The sequence below is a fragment of the Aedes albopictus genome, chromosome 2 (genome assembly GCF_035046485.1).
Source record: "Aedes albopictus strain Foshan chromosome 2, AalbF5, whole genome shotgun sequence".
NCBI lineage: Eukaryota > Metazoa > Arthropoda > Insecta > Diptera > Culicidae > Aedes > Aedes albopictus.
The window spans coordinates 408,383,010-408,408,999 of record NC_085137.1 but is presented as its reverse complement, the minus strand read 5'-3'; the positions used below and the strand labels follow the sequence as shown (position 1 = coordinate 408,408,999).

The window sequence follows — 25,990 nt, the reverse complement described above, 5'->3', positions numbered from 1 at the left end:
TTCAATTGGTGAAACAAGGACAGCTGATCGGGCGCCAACTGATTCTTTGATCAGCTGTTGCCGGCAGCCAAGCCGCCAGCTTTTTGGCGCGGAAGTCAGGGGGTGTTCAGATGCAATGTTTATCAATGAATAAATTTATGAGGATATTTTTTCCGCGATAAATGTTGTGTATTTTCTAAAATAAGGTATAGTAAAGGCAATTTACATAATAACCAAGGTAATTACCTATGTTTGAAGTTCTTGAAGACCTGAATGTTTGAAATAATGATGTGCTCGAAACTAATTTACTGATTGATCGATTTCTATAGAATACATCAAGAACCCCCTCGATATTCGACGACTGTTCTGAACAGTTTCACAAACAGTCGGGATAATCCAACTTTGAACTGAATACACAATATCACACCGAATTTGCGTAGAATTACATCTGGCTCAACATTACACAGAAAAACCGTAACGATTCTCGTTTCCGTTGTATCTGTGTAATATTCACATCGAGCAAATGTGAATATTACACAGAATCAGCTGCAACCAACTGATTACAATAAGGCTATCCATGAGACAGATGCGATCAGCTGATTTCTTTTGTTTACCATGTATTTTTGACATCCGATGATCGGGGTGACAGTTGAACATAAAGGAATTTGTTAAGCACCGACGACACTTGACGAAACTTTGTTAGGTTGTATTCACACTGTGTTTACATTTTTGGCTGTCACCCCCATCGCGGAAAGTCGCCATGGATTGCCTTAGGGTTCGTTCAAATATTACGTAACGCTAAAGGGGTAGGGAGGGGGTCTAGCTCTGTGTTACGCTCCATACAAAATTCCAAAAGTTTCCTTACAAAAGTTGTTACGTGGGGGAGGGAGGGGGTCTAAAACTGTCAAATTTTGCGTTACGTAATATTTGAATGAACCCTTATAAACGTGTGTATGATTACACAAAATCGATGTGATATCGCATTCGTTTGTCAGGCAATATTAAGTCTCGCAACACTGCTGTCATCGACCGGATCGACGGCAGTCTCGCGATGAAGCAGCCATATTTGTTTTCGTTTCTTCTCAAAGTGGCTGCCGTTTTTCTACTTTTCGTAACTTTTTATAGGTATTTTGGCAATTTTGGTAAGTTAAAAGTATAAAAAATATCTAATATAATCTTTTTGAACAAATTTACAGTTGGCGAAGGTGCATTGTTATTCCGACGAGCGCAGGAATTGGAATGCAAGTGGATGATCGCTGGTGCCCATTCCGAATTTTACCCGAGAAGGTTTTCCCCCTGCAAATTTAACACTCCAGCAAATCCGAAGGTTCCGTTCCTAGGCGACGGTATCACAATCAAGCCACTTTCGGACTGTGGCAAGTGTAGCCCCGCTGAAGCCGCCCTAAGGAAGAAATGGTAAGTTGGGACTTGCAGCCGGTTGATCGAAAATTAACTATCATTATTGCTATTTACTTTCAGGAAGAAAAGTGCGTGCAACCGACTGCCGGTGGATTGCCATCCAAAGTTGTTTCCAGCTGGTGTAAGCTGTCAGTAACAATGTTTCGAGAAGAGACAGTATCCAGTGTTGGCTGCCCGGCGGGCCCCAAGAAGACATCCAGCATGGACAGCTGTCGAGCGAGCATATTGGCAAGGTGATAAACAAGGAACTGGCGTGGAGGTAACAGCTAAAAGTGGCTCGAAAGGACGAGAGCTACTATTTCATTGCGGTGTATTCCGAGCGGACAATCGATGAGTATTCCAAGGAGAACCTTGCGATACTTTGGAAGGCCGGCGAAGCATAGTTGGTCGGGTTATTTGTAGTCAAGGGCATCAAAGTGGTAAGTGAAATTGTAAAGTTGTGAAGGATTTTTCTCTAATATGGAAAACCTTTAAAAATTCAAACCATTTTCCCTCTATTACAGGGCGAGGAGCTTACATTCAACTATAATTTTGGAAGCAATGGTTCCGAGAAGAAGATTGCCACTGCAATGCTGCGGCTCCATCGGGCAAATGTATCTTCTCCGTTGGAGGATCCTTCTTTGGTCGACGCAAGTCGGGCAAAAAGGCCAAAAGATCGAAAATTCTCCGATGCAACGGACGAGAGGCAGAAAAGTGCCATACAAAAAGCGTTGAAGAACGAAACGCCGGGAGGTGGCAAGGCCAGGAAGCGGAAGACGGCAGTTCAAGCCACCAGTTACAACGAATGTGGCCTACGAAAGCGTGACTAATGAGGCCGAGCATGGCTGCTACGGAGGATACCCTATTTTGAAAGGTAACTGAAATATGGTTAACAATAATTTTTGTTTATCTTCTTCTTCTTTATGGCTCTACGTCCCCACTGGGACCTGGCCTGCCTCACTTCAACTTAGTGAGCACTTCCACAGTTATTATTGGAAGGGCTTTCTTTGCCTGCCATTGCATGAATTTGTATATCGTGAGGCAAGTAGGTACAATGATACACTATGCCCAGGGAGTCGAGAAAATTTTCCCAACCGGAACGGGAATCGAACCCGCCGTCTCCGGATTGGCGATCCATAGCCTTAACCACTAGGCTAACTGGAGACCCAATTTTTGTTTAAATGAAGGGTTTTGTTCATCATAGATGGATTAAATCAGGTTTTTATAGTATTCTTTAAGAAATTCCCCCTGGTACTGCAGAAACCATTTCTGGCATTCTTCAAAGAATTATTGTTGGGATTCCTCAAGAAGTTCCATCTTGCATTTCTCCAGGAATTCATTCTGGAGTTTTTCCAGGACTGGGACTCTTCTAATATGTTTACTCTAAGATTCCTCTTGAAATTTCTTCTGAGACTCCTACAGAAGTTACTTCTGAGATTCCTGCGGGAGTACTTCCAGGAGTTCTTTATGTAACTCCTCCGTATATTTCTTCTGGGATGCCCCCAGGAACTCATTCTGTTTTTTTCCTCGAGTTCCTTCTGAAATTTCTCGGGGAATTCCTTTATCCGGGAGCAGTCGCATCGTGTACTGTGTACACGCACCATGAAAAAAGCACGCTTGTGGTACACAGTGTGAGCGTGGTGTCACTGATGGGTATCTCAAGGAATTTCTTATGAGGTTTCTCCAGGATATTTTTTCAAAATTTCTTCAGTATTTTTTATGGGATTCTAGAATTTCTAGGAATTCCTTTTGCTATTTATGTATACATTTATTTTGATTCTGGTTCTTCTTGAAGATGAATTCCACTTGAGGTTCCTCTTGGATATCTTTCTGGGATTTCTTCTGGAATTACTTCTAGTTATCCTGTAGAATTTCCCTCTCTAATTTCTCTAGATTTTTTTCTGGTATTCTTGATTATCTGAGATTTTTTCAAGGATTTTTCCAAGAGTTCCATCTGAGATGTGTAACGTTCGATGTTGATTTTGAATGGAAACATTTGCTTAAGGATAGTTATAATCAGAATCAAATAAGTGTGTAATCAAAAACAGCTATAAAATAGCGCCCAGCACTATCGATTGCTTGAAAAGAAACTAGAGCACCAAATTTCACTGCATCGCTGCGCTCGTCGTCTATATCGAGACAAAGGATGACAATCAAACTTCCGTCATCGCCGTGATCGCCGACCGGAGGGTGGAAAAACTGCGAGCAGTTAGAAGGTGTGGTGTGCTCGAAGCGGTGAGGCGACATTTGCAGTTCGGTTCGCAGAAAGGACTGGTAGCCGTGCCGAGAACTGGACAAAGAAGCCCGCTACGGACGGGCATTACTCTGGTTCAATCGTTGCCATCCATAACGGCAAAGCAAAAACGGATCAAAAGCGCCTGAGACCCTGCGAAACCCCGGTGGCTACCTAAATCATTCCAGCCGGGAGCGCTCGGAATAGCCGACAGCAATCGTAAGTTTGGCTGATTGATAAACATAACCACAATGTTAACTCGAACGTTTATGCAGGTCTCGGAGCGTATGCCGTGGCAGAAGGCGAAAACCAACCGAGCAGCACTTCGTATTGCCGTCACCGAACGATCGTAAGTGAAAACCAGTCACTCCAACCACTGAAAAGTAACCATACGATTTCCAACAGGCACAAATCACCATCCGAAGCACGAGGCAATCCGATTGGACCCCCAGAGGCAAACGAGCAACTTGCGCAACCGGAGAGGCCCCAAAGGGTGAGTTTAAAGAAAATAAACAGTGTCAAAAGACGTTTATGAACGTACATTATATCGACAGGGCCTTTTTTGTTGCGTGGCTTATCACGTGGATCCCACTTGGACGAGTCCTTTCCTCGGATCGCGGACAGGAGACACCAGCTTGTCAAATCATCGTGGGTCGATAGCACCCGGTTCGGTTTGGATCTAGAGGCGACGGACGAGAGTGGTGGGCTGCATTATCCGGCCGGACCCGATAATTGGACGAACGACCGTACATTAGGCGATATCGGGAATCACCGACCGCTTCTGCCGACAAGCACCATACTATCACCACGGCGGATTCGACAGCGAAGTACGTCTAGTCGATTTTAGCTTACGAGCGAAAGTCGTCGATTCGGATCACGTGCGCGGAGGCGATCCACTGGTCACAACCGGTGAGCGAGGTACCAAGCCAACACGCATGGACGTTCATCAGTGAAGGACGGTATGAGCCGGTTAAGCGGTAAGCCAGAACGATCAATGTGCTAAAACCAAGATGATGAAGATTAGATTAAGTTTCTAAGTTAAAACGCATGCGTGAAAGACCAGGAGTGCTAGGGACCTTAGAAGAAAAACTGGATGCCCTATGGGTGAAATGAGTTAAGGTTGAAATATACAATGTTTCCAAATTGAATTTGGCTCCCTTTTGCTTTGGTTAGTGGAAAGATCCAATATTGGCGCCCAACCAAAACGAGCCCATAATATTATTATTTGAAATAATAATATTAAATTATTTGTGGGGATTTTAGTTCTTCGTCCGTTTGGCTAAATTTTTGTGTTGAAGATCCTTTAGACAGTATGGATCCCTTATACCTCAGCGATGAGGAACTCAATTATGAGTTGGCTTTGCGCCGATGCAACCAACCAGCTTCTGCAACCCGCAGAATCAAAGGAGTGCAGTTGAGAGCACTCATTCAAAAAGAGTTTGCCGAAAACGTGAAATATACGTCATCTGAGCATGCCATGCCGCCAGATGTTAACATTCATCGTTGTGAACAGCAAGTTAGACTGCTGATTCCAATGATTGAGACGGCACTCAAGAAACGTAACACGGATTTTCTAATCCAATCCCGATCTCGAATGTTACATTATCGAAATCGTCTGTCAATCGTGAAACCTCCGTTAGACCTGATCGATATGCACGCGTCGGTGTCAATGCAAGTGAAGTTCCTGATAGAAGACATCAGTGATCGACTTGGTGATCCGGTAATCAGTGATAGTAGTGCGCAAGTGTTACAACCAGCAGATGGCGCGGGATCACTGGAATACCAGCTACACCACAACACTCTTCTTTCACCGCAGGAAGAACAGAACCAGAGTAGAACGGCAGCAGCGATCACGCAAACGGGCGCTATAAGGAGGCAAAACAACGAAGGACTTCACAACGACTTTATCCGAGCGACAAGCTCACCGATTCGGTCGGGCAGAGGAAGAGGACGCGGAGTTGCGATAAACCTTTCTCAGCCGGGCCGTAATTCATCACAACCAAGAGACACACCTCCACCGGCATACCATCCCATTGGAACGAGGATGGCGCAGGACAGCACAACCGACCATTTGAGAGACGAGCTACTGATACAACTGCTTCAGCGTGAACAGCACGCACAGGACAGGCAAGAGACAGGAAGAGGCCTCAAAGCGGTTCATAACTGGCCATTTAAGTTCAAAGGCGAAAAGGACACCACATCGTTAAACACATTCCTAGACAGAGTGGAAACCTTTGCGCGATCAGAGGGTCTTTCCGACGATACCCTGCTAAAGTCTATCAAACATCTGTTACTAGATGACGCTTTGGATTGGTATGGCCGAGCGGTGTCGCAGAACCTGTTAGTGACGTGGGCGGCTTTCAAAAACGAAATACGTAAAGAGTATCTACCCAGCAGCTACGAACAGATCCTAAAATTAGAAGCCATCTTCCGGTTTCAAGCACCGGACGAATCCTTCGCGAAGTATTATCGTGACATATCAGCGTTGTTTCGTTTCGTTCAGCCTCCCATGAGCGAGCAGGAAAAATTCTTTATTGTGAAGAAAAATATGAACGCCGACTACGCAACGATTGTCACCGCAGCGAGGCCAGCATCTCTACAGGACATGGTCGAGGTTTGCAGTAGCTACGATGAGACCCGCATGTTGCTGAACCGACAGAAACGAGTTCCTTTCCCACAGAACAGCTTGTTGGAGCCCAACTTGGCAACGCCGGTGAACCGTCCAACACCTTTGAATCGTGGAAACCCCCGATTCGGACGAGTACATGCACTGAACTCGGAGGAGGACTTCAGCCAACTTGAATCCTGCAGCTGTCAACCACAGGCTACCGCGAGTAAACAACCCACCGCTAGCGACAACCGCAAGAAATTGCAAGAATCGGAGTCCACAGGTGAGAAGGAAGATTGGCAGCAACGGATCCTGGAGTTAACGGAACAAGTGAACGCGTTGAAGCTACGGCAATACGACAGGGACGAACGACCGCATCGAAATCAACGGATTCAAGACCAAGAACAGCCGGAACGGGCGCCACAACCTGGTGACCAAAGGAGAGGGGGATTGATCTGCTGGAATTGCGATGAAGACGGGCATAGGTTTATGGATTGCCCAAAGCCGCAAGCAGTCATGTTCTGTTACCGATGTGGACACAAAGGGTATTCTCTGCGCAACTGTCCCACATGTCGAGCAGGCTTGGGAAACGCAGTTGCGGGGAACCAGTAATCGAGGGAAGGAGTTCCTCGCAAACCTTCTACAATCCCTCAGAAATCCCGAATCCAGCCATGATTAACACCATTATTATAAATCCCGAAGATGACGAGCGTCCGCATGCAGAAATATCGGTTCTGGGCAAGAAACTACGAGGACTATTGGATAGTGGAGCAAGCTGTTCCCTGCTTGGTGGCAACGCGATCAAAATAATCGAAGAGCTGAATCTGCGGAAAGGAGAGGCCAGGGGCCAGATCAAAACAGTGGATGGAACAGCGCATAACATAAGAAGCTTCGTTTATCTCCCGATATCATTCAACAACCGGGTTCAGACAATCGCAGTACTTCTGGCTCCTTCCTTACCAGAATGTGTTGTGCTTGGCATGAACTTCTGGAACACCTTTGGTGTCAAACCAGTATGCTGCGCGTTGAACGAAGTTAACATAGAGACCAGGGATCACCCGGAGACCGATGAGACTGCAGTGGAAGAACCAATGAAGGAGTTAACACCAGAGCAGAAGAGAGCATTGGATCGTGTCATCGCAACTTTCCCTACTGCAAAGGAAGGCGTATTAGGTCGCACCACCCTCTACGAACACCGGATAGAGATCGGCGAGGCTAAACCCAAGAAGCAACGGCATTACCCGATGTCTAAGTACGTGCTAGACGAAGTCAATAAGGAAATCGATCGAATGCTGGCGCTGGACGTCATAGAGGAGGCAATGTTCTCTCCGTGGAACAACCCACTGGTGGCGGTGAAAAAGAAGAACGGCAATTACAGGGTTTGCCTAGACGCACGACACTTAAACTCAATTATGACGAATGAAGGATACCCGATACCGCAGATCTCCGCCATCATCAACAACCTTGGAGGATGCGCATATATCTCGTCGATAGATTTGAAAGACGCCTTCTGGCAACTACCACTGGAGGGAGCGTCTAGACCGTTGACTGCGTTCACGGTACCTTCCAGAGGGCACTTTCAGTTTAAAGTAGTGCCGTTTGGTCTTTGCACGGCCAGTCAAGCACTTTCTCGGCTGATGACGCATCTGTTTGCCGATCTGGAACCACGAGTCTTCCACTATCTAGATGACATCATCATCTGTTCGCGCACGTTCGAAGAGCACTTGGAAATGCTGGCAGAGGTAGCAGCTCGGCTACGACGTGCGAATCTCACCATATCACCAGAAAAATCAAAATTCTGCAGGGAGGAGATAAAATATCTAGGCTACGTGTTGAATGAGAATGGGTGGAAAGTTGACGACGAAAAGATAGCCTGCATAGTCAAGTATCCAACACCTACGAACAGGAAAGAAGTCCAACGATTCCTCGGCCTATGCAATTGGTACAGGAGGTTCATAGCAGAGTTCTCACGGATCGCAGCACCGCTAACCGAGTTAACGAAGACAAAGGCAAAGTTTCGATGGACGGCGAAGGCAGAGGAAGCAGCACTCAACCTCAAAGCAGCTCTAGTTTCGGCTCCGGTGTTGATCATGCCGGACTACAACAAACCTTTCTCGGTAGCTTGCGACGCCAGCGACATTGCCATTGGGGCGGTCTTAACGCAGGAAGTGGATGGAGAAGAACACCCTGTAAGTTACTTCTCTCAGAAATTATCGTCCTCAGAGCGAAAATACTCCGTAACCGAGCGAGAGTGTCTGGCGGTGATCCGTGCCGTTGAAAAATTCAGAGGCTACATAGAAGGAGTGAAGTTCGTCGTCTACTGTGATCATGCAGCACTATCATACTTGCTGTCCTTGAAGAACCCAACCGCACTCATGAGCAGGTGGATCCTCAGATTGAATGCATTTGACCTGGAAATCAAATACCGTAAAGGAAGTGTCAATGTGGTACCAGATGCGCTCTCGAGGATTGTGGCGACCACCAGCTTTACAACAGAAGAAACAGAGGATTCGTGGTACGAAGCGTTGGAGCACAAATTAAGAACGCAAGCAGAAGACTTCCCTGACTTCAGGTTAGTTGAAAACCACATCTATAAGAACTGTTTGTGCACCGAAGGCGGGGAGACGACACACAAATGGAAGCGAGTAGTGGCAATGAAGAACCGTGCAGAGATCATCAAGCGATACCACGACGAGCCTACCGCAGGACATCTAGGATTCCACAAAACGCTGGACAGGGTTCAGTCGCAGTTCTACTGGCCAAAGATGAGAGAAAACATTGGACAGTACGTTAGAAGCTGCGGCGTATGCAAAGCAAGCAAAGCTCCAAATACTACCATGATGCCGGACATGGGAAGCCTAAAACCTGCTAGAATACCGTGGGAACTAGTGTCGGTAGATTTTGTCGGTCCTCTGACACGCTCAAAACGCGGCAACACGGTTCTACTAGTCGTGGTGGATTGGATAACAAAGTACGTGATTGCTCATCCTATGCGCAGCGCAGACTCTGGAAAGATGGTGGAATTCCTCGAGCAGCAAGTCTTTTTAAAATTTTCACGTCCCAGAATCATTCTATCGGATAACGGTAGACAATTTGAATCGATCGCTTTCAAGTCACTGCTCTCGCGGCATAAGATCACGCATATGAAGACAGCGTTCTATTCACCAATGGTAAACAACGCGGAGCGTGTTAACCGGGTGCTGATCACGTGCGTACGAGCTCTTCTGGACGATAACCATGCTGGATGGGATGATAATCTGGCGGCGATAACGGCGGCGATCAACAGCGCTAAGCATCAAGTGACAGGAGTCAGTCCGCATTTCGCCAACTTCGGGAGAGATCTACTGCTACACACAGATTTATACGCTCAAGAAGACCTCAACACACCGGAAGATCCAAAGGTGGCACAAGACATGCGGTTATCGACAGTGAAGAGGATCCAAGAGTTCGTGCTGCAGCGAATAAGGAGGAACCATGAGAAGACCAAGCAACGATACAATCTGCGGACAAGGCAGGTAGACTTCAAGAAAGGAGACATCGTTTGGAGACGCACGTTTACCCAATCTTCCAAGGCAGATCACGTCAACAAGAAACTGGATCCGAAGTTCGTGCCAGCAATGGTGAAACAGATCCTGGGGAAGAACATCTATATGCTGGAGGACGTTGCTGATGGCAAGGCAGGCCGTTATCACGCAAAGGACATCAAGGCAGATTAAGCAAACGTGGTAAAGCTATGTCCACAGGCAAAGCCTGTCAACGATGAGCACTATGCTCCAGAAATCCGTGCCTAGCGGGAAAACGGCAGTCAGGTCAGGTGTGATGAGCAAAAACTTCTATATGACTACCTCTCCACCTCGACAGTTTAATCAGCTATGTAAGCAGCCTTGTTGCAGACTACGACCTTCATCACGAAGAGAAGAACACACGCATTGCGGTCACAAGAGTCAGAAAACATCATTGCGGTCATCGCACGCTTCCGTCGCGCCAGGAAGTGGACCGCTCGCCGTTCGCAAAACGAGAGAAATTGCACCTTGCAGTTCTGGCAACGGGATGCAGGGAGCTCACCAATGTTCCAGATAGTGTCTTGGGTAGGAGGAACGGAGACCCGGGGTCGACGACCAACAATCGGTTCGGCGCGGAGTTGATGTTTACGGCCACTACCAGGCGCAGCGAGGTATCATCTGGAGATGTTGGGAGTAGTGGAGCACGACGACAAACAGAAGCCTACGGAAGGCACGGGAGATTGGGACCCTGAAAGCTTATAGTGAGTAGGGAGGCTCCAAAGACCAGCATGCGAAGCGGCAAGGAGACGTAGCAGAAGCCTGCAGAGGGCGCGGGAGATTGGGACCCCGAAAACCGATGGCGAGTAGGGAGGCTCCAAATACCAGCATGCAAAGCGACAAGGACATGGAGCAGAAGCCTGCAGAGGGCACGGGAGATTGGGACCCCGAAAACCGATGGCGAGTAGGGAGGCTCCAAAGACCAGCATGCAAAGCAGCAAGGAGATGGAGCAGAAGCCTGCAGAAGGCGCGGGAGATTGGGACCCTGAAAGCTATAGTGAGTAGGGAGACTCCAAAGACCAGCATGCGAAGCGGCAAGGAGACGTAGCAGAAGCCTGCAGAGGGCACGGGAGATTGGGACCCCGAAAACCGATGGCGAGTAGGGAGGCTCCAAAGACCAGCATGCGAAGAGGCGAAACCACTCAATCAGCTATGAACAACACCAGTTACAAGGAGTTCAGCCCTCGAGAAACACTCAAGAAGGAAGCATCGAAGTCACAAGCCCTGGATGGTGTACTGGCGGTAGCTGCAACAGCAATAATCGATCAGGTCCAGAGTGTTACGTAATCCTATAAATCTGTCAAATAAAGGTCTTCTTGGCACCTCGTAGTGTTCGGGCGTTTGCATGGCATATCATCCCGGGTTTTACCCAAAAGCAACGCGACCATGGGCGCGGATATTCCAAGGCAACATGGAATTGTAAACCCTATTCCTGGACCCATGCAAATCGAGAGCGAGCAAATGCGCTCTTTCCCGAACTAACTACTCAAGCTATGCACTTGACTTAGCGACTAGGCCACAAGGCACGAAAACAGGCAGTAAAAGGAATCAAACCACCGACGATGTCCAAGCCTTAAATAATTTAGCCAAATAATTGTATTCCTCTATGTTATTTGTAAGATTTCTCTAGTTTAGTTACAACTAGAGATAATCTGTTTGAATGTCTCGCTGTGGGACAGCTAGCATAGAGATGATGGACAAGAACTTCTCTAGAGACCATTTGCCAAGACTTCGTTGGCGTCTGATCAATTTGTCTGACAGGACTCGCTGTCGTTCGCAGAACAATATGAGTTTTGGATTTAGCATTCCCGCTCTGGCAAGTGGTGAGACTTTCGCTATTTAGTTTGGATTTTGTGCCGTTTAGTATGTCTGTGAAAACTAAACAACCAGATCAGTACAGTCTCTAGAAAACTTCTTAATGGAAGTGAAAGTTTAGAATTTTTCATGAATCGCCATTACCGATTCATGAAAAATTCAATCCCCACAGTGAAGTTGTGTAACGTTCGATGTTGATTTTGAATGGAAACATTTGCTTAAGGATAGTTATAATCAGAATCAAATAAGTGTGTAATCAAAAACAGCTATAAAATAGCGCCCAGCACTATCGATTGCTTGAAAAGAAACTAGAGCACCAAATTTCACTGCATCGCTGCGCTCGTCGTCTATATCGAGACAAAGGATGACAATCAAACTTCCGTCATCGCCGTGATCGCCGACCGGAGGGTGGAAAAACTGCGAGCAGTTAGAAGGTGTGGTGTGCTCGAAGCGGTGAGGCGACATTTGCAGTTCGGTTCGCAGAAAGGACTGGTAGCCGTGCCGAGAACTGGACAAAGAAGCCCGCTACGGACGGGCATTACTCTGGTTCAATCGTTGCCATCCATAACGGCAAAGCAAAAACGGATCAAAAGCGCCTGAGACCCTGCGAAACCCCGGTGGCTACCTAAATCATTCCAGCCGGGAGCGCTCGGAATAGCCGACAGCAATCGTAAGTTTGGCTGATTGATAAACATAACCACAATGTTAACTCGAACGTTTATGCAGGTCTCGGAGCGTATGCCGTGGCAGAAGGCGAAAACCAACCGAGCAGCACTTCGTATTGCCGTCACCGAACGATCGTAAGTGAAAACCAGTCACTCCAACCACTGAAAAGTAACCATACGATTTCCAACAGGCACAAATCACCATCCGAAGCACGAGGCAATCCGATTGGACCCCCAGAGGCAAACGAGCAACTTGCGCAACCGGAGAGGCCCCAAAGGGTGAGTTTAAAGAAAATAAACAGTGTCAAAAGACGTTTATGAACGTACATTATATCGACAGGGCCTTTTTTGTTGCGTGGCTTATCACGTGGATCCCACTTGGACGAGTCCTTTCCTCGGATCGCGGACAGGAGACACCAGCTTGTCAAATCATCGTGGGTCGATAGCACCCGGTTCGGTTTGGATCTAGAGGCGACGGACGAGAGTGGTGGGCTGCATTATCCGGCCGGACCCGATAATTGGACGAACGACCGTACATTAGGCGATATCGGGAATCACCGACCGCTTCTGCCGACAAGCACCATACTATCACCACGGCGGATTCGACAGCGAAGTACGTCTAGTCGATTTTAGCTTACGAGCGAAAGTCGTCGATTCGGATCACGTGCGCGGAGGCGATCCACTGGTCACAACCGGTGAGCGAGGTACCAAGCCAACACGCATGGACGTTCATCAGTGAAGGACGGTATGAGCCGGTTAAGCGGTAAGCCAGAACGATCAATGTGCTAAAACCAAGATGATGAAGATTAGATTAAGTTTCTAAGTTAAAACGCATGCGTGAAAGACCAGGAGTGCTAGGGACCTTAGAAGAAAAAGTGGATGCCCTATGGGTGAAATGAGTTAAGGTTGAAATATACAATGTTTCCAAATTGAATTTGGCTCCCTTTTGCTTTGGTTAGTGGAAAGATCCAATAGATGCCTTAAGGAATACGTTGTGGTATTCCTCTAAAAAATCTTTCTAACATTTCTCCCTGGGCTTGGATTATATCTTCCAGGAAGCTTTGATTTCAGGCATGTGGTCGATTGCCTTTGCAGTAATGATTAGAATAGCTGAATGTATAATCAATGGCAAACAATTCTGTAAGAATCAGATCTCCAAGTCATCTGATATTGTTATACTGATCATGACGCTGCATAGTATATCGAACATTTGTCGAAGTCATTTATGTGCCGGGAAAATATAATTCCAAGTTGGAGAGAATATTACAAACTGAGGGAGGGTAATAGGCCCAGTCAGACCCCTGAATGGGCAATGTGTGTTAGTTTATGGGAATGCCATTGAAGGTTTGTAATATTCTCCGAGGCTTTCGAAATCCAACAGGGCGCGTCTCCGGGTTGCGGATAGGGGGAAAAGGGATATTTTTCACATTTGTACTGTAATCAGCCAATGTGGTATTATCTCCTATGGTGTTGTAGTGCGAATGAATGATCTCATTCTATGGGAATTCGAACCTTGTAATGTATTGTTTATCAACTTCAATTTTCTAAGCTTGATAAGGTTTTGATGACAAACATGAGATGAGAGAATTGCCTAATAGGAAAGTCACATCAGCAAAGCTTTTACATATGCAAATGCTATCCATGGGGTCATGTCTAGCATTTAATATGTATGGCAATGACTGATTCTTACCTAGCAGGGGTACTACAAGACCACGCGGACAATTCGATTAAAGGCTTAATTGGGGATAATATATTTTCCAGAACTGAAGGGACATTTTTTCCGGGGTGACTGGCGAGTCGGAGAGGGTAGAAGTTTCCGTTTGTTATAATTGACAAAATAAACAATCGGGCGCTTTTTCTTTCTATGACTTGCTTGGTATTTTGTGGATTATTGTTTTTTGGTTTTGGAAGGTATGCGATTCACTATTGAGCCTTAAAATTATTTTGCATCTGAATAGCATTGATATCGTCAAGTCTGCACCAACACCCTAATCCCACACCAAAATACCCTTTTCCTATCCCATGGCGTTTATGTGGTCAGCAAAGACTATTCAGCCATTACCCCTCCTTATCATCGGCTTTGGACTGACTTGCGCTCTCATTGCCCCACCAAATGCTGCAAAATGAAAATGAAATGAAAATGAAAAATGAAAAAATCTTTCTAACATTTCTTCAGGTTTTTTTTTCTTTTGAGATTCCCTGGCCAAATTCGCCAGTTGACGTTATTAAAGTGAAGGTGTTTCATTTTGATTACGTCAATGCGTTCAACGTTACATTATGGACAAAAACTGATTGGATGTTATTAGCTGAACAACGTTACTTGTATATGACTAGGTTGACAGGAGAAAATGGCATGGTTTAATTCTAGACCGATAGGACAATTGAATGAATTTGAATATTTTTCATAAACGCCGTGTATTGCTAGGGTCTAGGAGCAAAACGTGTTTGGTGTAAAGGTTCATCAGTTTTAGTGTTGAGGTCAATGAGTCTGAACAACTTGATAAATTTACGAGAACCTATCTGATTACATAGACCTTCTGTAATTCTGTAATCTGTAATTACAGAAGGTCTATGTAATCAGTTAGGTTCTCGTAAATTTATCAAATTGATCAAACTCATGAATTTACGATAACCTGAATAATTACATAGACCTTACTACAAAAACAAATATTCGCACTTTCTACGGTAACCTTCCGTGTCAGTTTGCAACAGTGTCTTCTTGGATGCCATGCCATCCGTGCACGTCTGGTAAACTGCTTCAGAAGGATTATGTTCTTTCCTATCCAAGATCTAGTTCAGAGGTTTCAGCGCTATTCAGCGACTGGCTAGTTACCTATGAAAAGGTAAAAAAAAAAGAAAAAAGGTTTTTTCCTCTGAGATTTCTCCAGGAATTCCTTCTGGAATTTTTTCAAGAATTCCTTCTACTATTCTTCCAGAAATTTCATCTTCTTCTAGATTTTTTTTCTTGTTGTTTACTTAGGGTATCGATTTGAGATGCGACCAAAAATGCTTCTTAGCAGGGTCGTGCAATTTCGAAAGGAAAACATGACGTACGACGACTGTAGCAAATCGTTTCCCATGCGAAAGGACTGCTGTGATGCTTCATCTCTCACCCAGCAACACACTCGTTCGTTGCTGCTACAGAAACAAGTGTGTATGAAACATGGGATGATACACTTGGATTTTCGTTTCATTTATGAGTCATTGAAATACTTCAACATGCTAAAAACACTATTTAAACCACATTTTTAAATAGTGGTGCACGCCAATAGAATGATAATTATGTTTTATGAAAGAGGATAACAAATTCGACCACTTAAATCCAATTAACCGGCGCCCGTTACCATTGAGAGACTAGCGCGCACCAGTGAGACACTAATGCTCTGACGGGTGAAGCACAAGCAATGCGACCGGGTGGGAGACTGCCGAGTGCTACGATGAGTGGAAAAGTTTTTTTTAACGACCGAGTCATTAGAAAAATGTATGAAACACTTGAAGTGACTCATTCAAATGTTGCATGAAAGTGTATCATTGAAACGAAATTGTACGCCCCTGCTTCTTAGACTTTTCAAGAAATTTCTTTTGATATTCCTCCAAGCAAACCTGTCTACGATACCTCCAGCAACTTCTACAGGGATACCTTCAAAAATTATTTCTGGAATTCCTACAAGATTGTCTTCTTATTTTTCTTCCAGTAATGGCTTTTAGTACGGCAGGTATTATTATGGTATTTCATCAGGAATTCCTTCTAGATTTCTCCAAGGATCGCATTTTTTCCAAAGATACTACAAGGATTACTCAAGAAAATCCTCCAAGGATTCCTCCCTTTTTTATGTCAAGGGTTCTATAAAACTTCCTACAAATTCCTCCAAGAATCCCACCAAATGTCTAGGGATTTTTTTTTCAAATACTACTTCCAGGACTACTTTTAACGATCTTCCGAAGAATGCCCAGAACTTTATCAAAGGATCGACCAGGATTTTTTCAAAGTTTTTCAATCAAAATTTCTTCGAGAAGTTCATTCAAAAAATCCTGTGGATATTCCTTAAAAAGCTTTTTCAGCAATCCTCCAGATTTTTTTCCGAAGATTTTTTCGGCCATATGGTCATATAAGTATTTTATAAGATATATTTTTACAGTTTTTCTGAAGGCTACTCCAGAAATTCTTGCGATGATTTTGTCATGGATTCCTTCAAGTATTATTCCAAACATTGTTCTAGACATTTCTCCGATAAGTCTTTCAAAAATTTGAAGTATTTTCTGAAGATTCTTCTTCCGAATTTACTCTAAATATTTCTCGAAAAAATCCTCTTAAATAATTGTAAATATAAATTCAAATTCAAAAATGCGTTTGTTTATTTTAGGAATCCTCCAGAAGTTCCTCCGAGAAATCTAAGGAAGTTAACCCGAGGATGTCTTCAGACATTGCTTTAATTATTTTATCAAGGACTCCTACCAAATTCACAAATTTCTCCGATCCTTTTTTTTATCATTCTTTTCGAGCTTATAATTATTATAGCCTCCAGTACTCCTCAAGTTTCCCCGGAATTTCTTCCAAGATTAATGGGTTTACATTAGGAATTCCTTCTATGATTTCTCCATGTATTCCTTTTGGTATTCCTGTAGATTCGCTTTCCTGAATCTCCAGGAGTTCGATATAAAAAAAAGCTTTGGGAATTGTTTTGTGGGTTTCTTTGGCACTGAGGAACAAGTTCTTTTGAAATCCTTTCTCCATTCATTCAATTTGAGGTTCGGAAGTCCGAACTGTTAAGAAAAATCAAACGCTTGTTCATTTCTTGAGCGATTCCTTGCCTGAAATTTTCACGCATCGAGATAGAGCAAGCAATTTCTAGTGATCTGCGTACTACCCATTAAAAGAATTTTGCCAGCTGATTTATGACTTGATGACGGCACGGTGGCACTCCTCCAGGAGGTGCATATGGGATTCCACAGGAATCCCAGGAATCTTTCGCGTTTCTCCACAAATGTGTCAACCAAACTCTTGAGGGGCTCCCACGGACTTTCTGATGAATTCTACCGGGGATTTATTTTGAATTTCTTCAGAAGTTCCCTCTGGGCTTCTTCCATGAATTTCTTCTGAGATTCGTAACAAGTTCCATCTCAGAAACTCTTTGCTGGAGTATTTTCTCAGGAAAACCCTGTAGGAACTTCATGAGGAATTCTATAAACAAAAACTGCAGGAAGAGTTTTTCAAAATACTCCCTAATAAACTCCTGAAGAATTTCCATTAGAAACATCTGAATGAATTCCAGAATGAACCTATTTGCGTAGAGGGGGCCTGCTATTGTTTTCTTGTATGTTACCAAGACTTCAAAATATCTAAGATTGATCGAGTGTTTTTTACATTACGTTATTCTCAAAAATTCGTTCGCTAGATTATTTATCATGATGTTACCTGGGAATTAAGCTTGTTTTTTTTTTACTTTGGAAGTTATTTTAGTTGTTTTTTAACGAGCAAGCAAAATCAATAAGTTTTCAAAATTCTAGTGAAAGTTTTTCTCTGAAAATTACTGGAAACTTATTTATTGACATATTTTAGAGTGTTTTTAACAAGTATTTTAAATGAAAAATATTCAGACGACGCTGTTCATTCCCTTCAAACAAATAAAATATTTCGGGAATTTCTTCATAAATTTCACCAGGTATTTCTTCGGATTTTTTGCTGGGCTTCTTTAAGCAAATCTTTCAAAAACTGTTTCAGAATTTTCTCAAGAAATTTCTTTAATAACATTTCAAAGAATTTCTCCAGAAATTCTCTCAAAATCTTATATTAAAAATTATTTAAAAAAAAAGCAAATAAAGAATTCTTCTGGAGATTCTTACTAAAAATTCTCGAAGAATCCCTTTAGAAATGCCTTCAGGGAGGTTTTCAGGAAGTTATCTAGGGATTTATTCAGGAATCAGTCAAAGGATTCCTCTCGACATTTATACATGGATATTTAATAATTTCCTTCAATGGATTCCTGCAAAAAATGTGTATAAGGATTACTAAATAACCCTTCAATAGATTTCTTTAGTAATTCCTCCATGGATTCCTATGAAAAATTCTGTAGAGATGCCATTAGAAATCACTTCAGGGATTCCTTCAGAAGTCCCTCTGAGAATGAATTATTTCAGAAATTCTTCTAGGAATTTTTGAAATAAAATCTTATATGAAACTGTATCATGCTTACTAGGGATTGATCCATAAATTTCTGCTAGAATTTCACTAGAAAACTTTTCATGAATGTCTTCATAAATTCCTCCATAAAATTATAAATTTGGAATAATTCTGAAATTTCTACAGGTTTTCCGTTAGAAAATCTGCAATTGACTTCATCCAAAATTTCTCCAAAGATTTCTTCTGAATGTCATTCATAGATTTCTTCAGAAATTCCTCCAAAAATTCCTTAAGAAACTTTTTCAGAGATTCCTTCAAATATTCTGCCAAGTTTTTTTAACTCTTCTAATGGTCCTCTACAAACTATTACGGGCATTAGCATATCAGGCATTTCTGTACGAATTGCTCCATGAATTCCTGCAAAAAAATACTCCTTAAATTCCATTTAGAATGCTTACTTAAATTTGTTGAAAATTTTAATCATTTATTCATGCGGATAAATGCAGGAATTCCTCCGCAATCTCTTTCATAATTTCATTCAATGAATCCAGCAAAAATTCTTCCAGAGATTTCAACAAAAACTCATCTTTCAGGAATTTCTCCTGGTATTACTTCATATCCATTTTTGTCTAATGATTTCTGAAAATTTTCTAAGAAATATTTTGATTGAACTTCAGAAGAAACTTGTGGTGAAGTTATTAGGAAATTCTGGTAAAACCAGTTGAAGCTATAGCCAAAAAATAGTAAAAACGTTTGAGGATTTCTGAATGCTCCTGAAATTCAATTCAGTATTTTTAAAAATAAAATAAAAAAACTAAGATTTCCTTTTTTTTATCATACATTTAAAGAATTTGAAATGTCATTTTTAACTATTGTGCTGGTCTAAGTATGATTCTTGAAATGCAAAATCTGTTCGTACTCTTTGAAAACTTCGAAAACGTACACATAACTTTGAATAATAATAGCAAAATAATAATGTCTAATTGTCGTGGGGCGCCAATCTGGATGCTTGCCAAGGGCGCCGTGGGACCACGCTACGGCTCTGCCAATAATCATCAAATTTTGCAGACATAATATGCACATAATCAACTACCTTTCGAGAAAATTTCATGAAAATTGGCAGAGAAATTCAAAAGTTATTAAAAAGCAAACACCGCACATAAAAAATACGAAAAATTTTCACTAACACTCACCCCTATTCACACCAATAGCTTCCAAACCAATTGATAAAAGTTGATGAAATTTTGCAAGAAAGTGTCTCTATGAGTATCGTAAATGTTAACAAAATTTCATAATTACCATCCCAGAACTTTGAAGTGTTGCGTAAAAGAACCATTTACTATGCGAATGAAAATTGGTTATGATTGTACAAAATGCTTAAAACCACGTCTGTTTGTTTTTCATCCACAGTTAAAAGTAATGCATCGATCTTTATGAAATTTGGCACAAATAATAAACATACAACAAAGAGTTCCCAGTTAATTATTTGGCCAATTTTACCGATTCATTACAGAGCTACAGCCGTACTTCTGTGTGCCGATTATTGTAAATACAGGCTTTAATGTCTTCCATGACTTGCTCGAGTTCTTTCATTAATTTTGTCTATGCTTATTAGCAGGATATTCCACCTGGATCTCTATTTCTCTAAGAATAAACTTTCAGTTGTACCGTTTCGAGTACATCCTTGCAGGAATTTCACTTAAGACAGTTTTATATACTCCTATACTGCATATATACTCATCCCAGAACATAATCTTATAAAAATGTTAAAGCCTTGAAACTATCAGTGGTGGAAACCTTGGAGGAAACCCTCGATGTCTGTATAAGATTTTCTGAAGGGATTCCCTGGAGAATCTCCTGAAAAAATTTTGGAGGTATTTCCGGAAAACTCTAAAATTATGAAATTTTTGGAAAATCCTCCTGGACCAATAGCTATGAAATGTATTCAAAAATAAATGTCTGGAGGAATTTAAGAAGGAATTCCTAGGGGGATTTGTGGTGCATTTTCTAGAGAAATTCCCGGAGGAAATTTCTGGAGGAATCATTACAGGAATTCCTGGCGCAATCCCTGAAAGAGCTCCTGGAGCGATCCCTGGAAGAAATCCTGCAGGTATACCTGGAGTAAACTCTGTAGGAATCCCTAGAGGATTTCTGAAAGGATACCTGGAACAATCCCTGGATTAATTCCTGGAGGAATCCTTAGAGCAATTATGGGAGGAATCCCTGGAGAAATTTCTGATTAATTCTCTTGAGGAATCTTGGAGAAATCCCTAGAGGAATTCCTGGAGAAACCTCTAAAGCAATTCCTGAAGGATCTTCTGGATAAATTCCTGCCGGAATCCATGGAGAAATTGTTGGTTGGAAGGATTTCTGAAAGTATATCTTGAGGAATTCCTGGAGAAATTGCTAGAGGAATGTTTGGAGGAATCCCTGGAGGAATTTCTGAAGGAATAAATGAAGGACTACTTGGAGGCATCGCAGAAATTCATGGACGAATGTATGGAGAAATCATTGTATGAATTCCTAGATGAATTCCTGGTGGAACCTCTAAAGAAATTATGGGAGGGACCTCTGAAAAAAATCCCGGAGCAATCCCTAGATGAATTGCTAGAGAAATCCCTGGAGGGCTCCCTAGAGTAATACCTGGAACAAACCCTGGAAGAAATCCTGAAGGAATCCTTGGATGAATTCCTGCAAGATTCTCTTGCGGAATTGTGGGAAGAATTCCAGGAGAAATTTCTGAAAAAAACCCCTTGAGGAATTACTGGAGGAATCCTTGGAGCAATTTCTGGAGAAAATCTTGGAGATTCTCTGGAGGAATTTTTGGAAAATCCCAGGAGGATTCTTTGAAACAATTTCTGAAGGAACCTCAGGAGGAATGCCTGAAGGAACTTCTAGACAAATTTCTGGCGGAATCCCAGGAGGAATTCCTGGAGAAATCCATAAAGGAATTCTTTGGAAAATTCTGTGGAACTATACCTGGAGAAATCCGTGAATGAGGTATATTTAGAGGAACTCTTGGAGAAATTTCTGAAGATATTCCCAGAGAAATTCCTAGAGGAATTCCCAAAGGAATTTAAAGTTAAAATAACAGTTAAAATAAGTTAAAATACACAGAAATAAAAAATTAAAAAAAATCTAGGGGAGATTCCTGGAGGAATTCCTAGAGGAGAAATCCCTCATTCCTGGAGGAATCCCTGGAAAATTCCTGAAGGAATTACTGAAGAAATTACTGTGGTAGTTCCGGGAGAAATTCTTAGTGGAATTCCTGGAAGAGTCCCTGGAGGAATACCTGGAGTTACTCTTGGAGGAACTTCAATAAGAACTCCTGGAAGAATATCTAGAATACTTCCTGGATATGGAGGAATCCTAAAGGATATCCTGGAGAAATTGTCGAAGTAATTTCTGAAGGTTTTCCTGGAGGAGTTTGTAAAGGAATTTCTGGAAGAATTTCCGAAGTAATTCTTGGAGGAATTTTCGAAAGAATTCCTGGTGGAATTCTTGAAGGTATTCCTGGAGGAGTACTTGAATGAAAGCCTAGAGGAATGCCTGAAGGAATCCCTATAAAAATCTCTGGAGGTACTTTTGGAGGAATGCATGGAGGTATTCCTAAAGGAGTTCCTGAAGGAATGCCCGGAGGAACGCCTGGAAAAATTCCTGAAGACTGTAGAAATTCCTGGATTAATCTGCAGAGAAATTCCCTGAGAAATCTCTTGAGCAATTCCTGCAGGAATCCTTGCATAAATTCCATCAGGAATTACTGGAGGAATCCCTAGAGAAAATCCTTGGAGGAAGTCTTGGAGGATTTCCTTGGAAAATCCCTGGAGCACTTTCAGGAGGAATCTCTGAAGGAATTCCGGGAGAAATCCCTCGAGGAATCTCAAACTGGAGGAATCTCTAGAGCTATTCCTGGACGAAAATCTGTTGGAATTTTTAGAGGAACTCCTGCAGAAATTTCCAGAGAAATCCTGGAATAATTCCTGAAGAAATTTCTGGAGGAATCCCATGAGGAATTCCAAGAGGAATCACAGGAAAAATTCCTGAAGAAATCCAAGAAGCAATTCAGGAGAATTACAGGAGGAGTTTCTGAAGAAATCCCAGGAGGTATTAATGAAATCGCTGACATTCCTGAGGAAATCCTGAAGTATTTCTAAATAGAGTTCATAGATGGACTCTTGGAGGAATCCCCGTAGCAGTTCCTGAAAGACTTCCTGGAGGAGTTTTTGAAGAAACCCCAGAAGGAATTTCGGAAGCAACCCAAGAGAAATTCCTAAGGAAATCTGCTCCTGGAGGAAGCCTTGGATTAATTCCTCGAGATGTTTCATTTATTCTAGGAGGATTTCCTGCAGGCATGCCAAGAAGAATTCTTCGAAGTATTTTTAAAATAATCACTGAAATTGCTCCTGAAAGAATTACAGAAGAAATTCCAGGGTGAATCCCTGAAGGAATATTTGAAGGAACCCCATGAAGAATCCCTGAAGCACATCCTCAGGGAATCTCAGGAGAGCATTCTTAACGAATTCCTGTGAGAATTTCTGTATAGATCCCTCGATAAAACCACAAAAATATTAAGAAATCCGTGTCTGCAGTAGTTTCTGGACGAATTATTGAAGGAATACTTGGATGGACTGCTAAATAATTTTTTGTACAACATTTTGAAGCAATTTCATGATTAATTTTTGAATTATCTCTAGTAAAATTTTCTGAAAGAATTTCTGGAAAACATTCCTGCAGAAATACTTCGAATAATTCTAGATGGAATTTTTGGAGCAATATCTAGCGAAATTCTGGAAGGAGTACATGGAGAAATACATAAGAAGATCTCTGGAGAAATTCCTGAAGCCTGAAGGAAACCTCGAAAAAACGCGCTGAAACAATAACTGGTGGAGCCTCAAAAGATATCCCAGGACAAATCCCCGAGGAAATGTCTGGTGAAATCCTTAGATGAATTCTTGATGGAATCTCTGGAGTAATTTATGATGGAATCACTGCAGCGAGCTATGGAAAATTTCCTGGAGGAATTAGGAAACCTGGGATTCCTGGAGTTTACGAAACAAGCAATAAATCTAAAACAGTTATTTTGATTCCTCAAAACTGCGATGCCGGTTTGCATATTTACATATCGGGTGCCCATGTCGCTTAAAAGTCATCTCAAGTCAGCCCCCCCCCTCCCTGGCCCCCCTCTAGAAAAAATCCTAGCTACGCCAATGAATGAACCTCCAGAAGAATTCAGAAGGTTCTATACAAATTCCAAACGGAACACTAGGAGGAAACTAGAAAAGAGTTCCTTGATGAATCCTGGAAAGAGTTCCTGAAGAAATTCAAGAAGCTATTCCTGGCAAAAGCCCAGTAACAATTCCCGGAGGAATCCCTGATGGAGCTTCCAAAGAAATCCCGAAAGGAGTTCCCGAAAGAATCCTGGAAGTAGTTCCTGGAGGAATCCCAGAAGAAGTCCCCGGTGGAAATACCGCAAGAATCGCAGAAGCAATTCTTGAAGCATTCCCAGAAATAGCACCTGAAAGAATCCCGGAAGGAACTCCAACAAAAATCCCGAAGAATTTGTGAAGGAATACTGAAAGAAGTTCTTGTAAGATTCCTGGAAAGATCTCATAAAGAATTCCTGAAGAAGTGCGAAAAGGAACTCTGGGAGGAACCTCGCATAGAATTTCTGAAAGGAATCCCTGGCAGAATTTTGGAAGGAGTTTCTGAAGGAATCTCGTAACGATATCCTGGAACAATCCTCGGGAGAACTCCTGGAGGAATCCCGAAAGAAATATCGGGTAAAATTGCCGGAATTCCTAGCAGTAGCTTCTGGAAGTAAAAAAAGTTCTGAAGACATTCCAAAAGAAACTTTTAGAAGAACCTAGGATGGAATTCCTGGAGGATGAAGGAATCTAGGAGTTCCTGAAGTAATCTCAAAGGGTATTACTTTCCCTAAAAAAATCTCTGTAAGAATCTCGGGAGTACTTCCTGTAGGAATCCTGGCAAGAGCTCTTAAAGGAATTACAGGTGGAATCTCTTTAAGAATCTCAGAAGAAGCTCCTGGAAGAACCCCCAGAGAATCATCAACAACTCCCTGAGAATACCACATAAAACTCCTGAAGACCACGAAACGTCAAAGACATAGAAAAGTTCATCTTTTTTGCAACCGCGGCTTGCAGTGCCCTATACCTACTTTATTTTATGTTGTATGTTTTTGAAAGATATAAATGAATGTCTCTTTCCTCTATTCCACAGGGGTGCAGGAAGCGGTCTGCTCCGGCGATACAACATCCTCACCTCCGTTCTGGAGGTCCAGGATCTGCAGCGCTACATCAATCGAGTGTTGCACACGTCCCACAGTTGCTCCAGGACACGCCAGACTTAACGTTGAAAGGTGGGAATTGTTGTATCAGCAGGTATCGAAACCCTGCTTTCAAGCTGGGTACTCATTGAGTACTAACCGATGTAAAGAATAAAGACAATAAAGTTAGTTGTTTGTAGACCATGGACATAAACGGTTCAATTTACTCTTGTCCAAAGAACGTCCCAAATATCCTATTTTACAGGATATAACAGTGGCGTACGAGGATTAAACTTATTATCAAGATGATAATTTGGCCACCGCTAGTTATTTTTAATGTTTTTTTTTTGTTCGTTTGAAAGCGTGCATTGTTTTGTGATTTTTCGTAAATCATTTTTTTGTGCTTCGTTTGGTGTACATTTTTTTTAAGTTTCCTAAACAATCTTTTAAAACACAAAATGTAGCTTAAGCTACCAGAACTGTTGGATAGTTTGAGCGTGGATTTATGTGAACATTTTATTGTAGTGTGATTTTTTTTGCCATGCATTTTAAAGTTTTGTGCTGTGTTAAACATCAGAATACGGCAGTTCATACCTTGCACAGTGGCATTGTTGAAAATGGGACATCATGAGTGCACCGCTCTTTTAGCAGGGCAAATAAAACACTTGGTTATGCTATTTGCCACATGCTACAAAGCTAAAAGTATACTTTATTAGTAGATTCAAACATAAAAACATACAAAACAACTTACAACTACGGTGATTTCTCCACATATAAATCTTCACGATTCATACGCGCCCATTCTGTCTCATTTTCACTGACTCTGTTGTGTGACTCGTTTGACAGAACGAGAATGACGGAGAACACAAAGTATAAAACAATACACATATACAAACAGTCAACTCCGACAATGCACAGAGGTTCGCAACTACATTCTCACGTAACAGGCATTTTTGTGTGTGATATTCCATGAACGTTTTGTTGTGTTATGTATCGGTCAGAGGATTTCTTAATTGAATCATGTTTTTCCTGGCGTAATTTTTTTATGCATCTATGTTTTGTGAGTGGTTAAATATCATGCATTTTACACTACTTTTATGAAGATCGCAAGACCATTTTGAATCGCTCAAGTCTTTTCATCCAGCCATCCTTGTTATGCATTTTGCCATTTTTGCTCCCATTGTCCTATATGGTGAACAAGAGTACCGAGGCTGAGATAATTTTCTGCACGACGTCGCCGATCGCAATGTGAGCTTTGCATGTTTGATAATCATCGGCAACGTGTTTTGAGTGCTTTTCTCATGAGAATTTTGAGCAACTCAAATGAG

The 25,990-nt window shown here is 42.4% G+C and overlaps 2 protein-coding genes and 1 long non-coding RNA gene across 6 annotated transcripts; all 3 read left to right on the top strand.

Annotated features, from left to right (window-relative positions):
* The first annotated feature begins 937 nt into the window (after positions 1-937).
* Positions 938-24,757, top strand: LOC109408761 (uncharacterized). Its single transcript, XR_009997967.1, has 3 exons — positions 938-1,104; positions 1,176-2,251; positions 24,617-24,757. It is a non-coding gene; the product is annotated as an uncharacterized LOC109408761 (long non-coding RNA).
* Positions 2,355-6,847, top strand: LOC115268502 (uncharacterized). Of its 2 annotated transcripts, XM_029876551.2 has the most exons (4): positions 2,355-3,829; positions 3,886-3,959; positions 4,016-4,103; positions 4,165-6,847. In XM_029876551.2, the coding sequence occupies exon 4, from the start codon at positions 4,923-4,925 to the stop codon at positions 6,828-6,830; it is 1,908 nt and encodes a 635-aa protein (XP_029732411.2). In that variant the 5' UTR covers positions 2,355-3,829; positions 3,886-3,959; positions 4,016-4,103; positions 4,165-4,922; the 3' UTR covers positions 6,831-6,847. The 2 variants fall into 2 exon arrangements, with proteins under 2 accessions (XP_029732411.2, XP_062709381.1); XM_062853397.1 differs by having other exon boundaries at positions 2,355-3,959; positions 4,016-6,847.
* On the top strand, positions 6,890-13,227 carry LOC109415089 (uncharacterized). 3 transcript variants are annotated; one of them, XM_029876554.2, is made up of 4 exons: positions 6,890-12,263; positions 12,320-12,393; positions 12,450-12,537; positions 12,599-13,227. In XM_029876554.2, the coding sequence occupies exon 1, from the start codon at positions 6,890-6,892 to the stop codon at positions 9,932-9,934; it is 3,045 nt and encodes a 1,014-aa protein (XP_029732414.2). In that variant the 3' UTR covers positions 9,935-12,263; positions 12,320-12,393; positions 12,450-12,537; positions 12,599-13,227. The 3 variants fall into 3 exon arrangements, with proteins under 3 accessions (XP_029732414.2, XP_062709380.1, XP_062709379.1); XM_062853396.1 differs by having other exon boundaries at positions 12,450-13,227; XM_062853395.1 differs by having other exon boundaries at positions 12,320-13,227.
* Positions 24,758-25,990: the final 1,233 nt, after the last annotated feature.

Bases quoted from the DNA above. Each gene is read 5' to 3' on its own strand.
- LOC109415089 (XM_029876554.2), top strand. From the start codon at position 6,890: ATGATTAACACCATTATTATAAATCCCGAAGATGACGAGCGTCCGCAT.
- LOC115268502 (XM_029876551.2), top strand. From the start codon at position 4,923: ATGGATCCCTTATACCTCAGCGATGAGGAACTCAATTATGAGTTGGCT.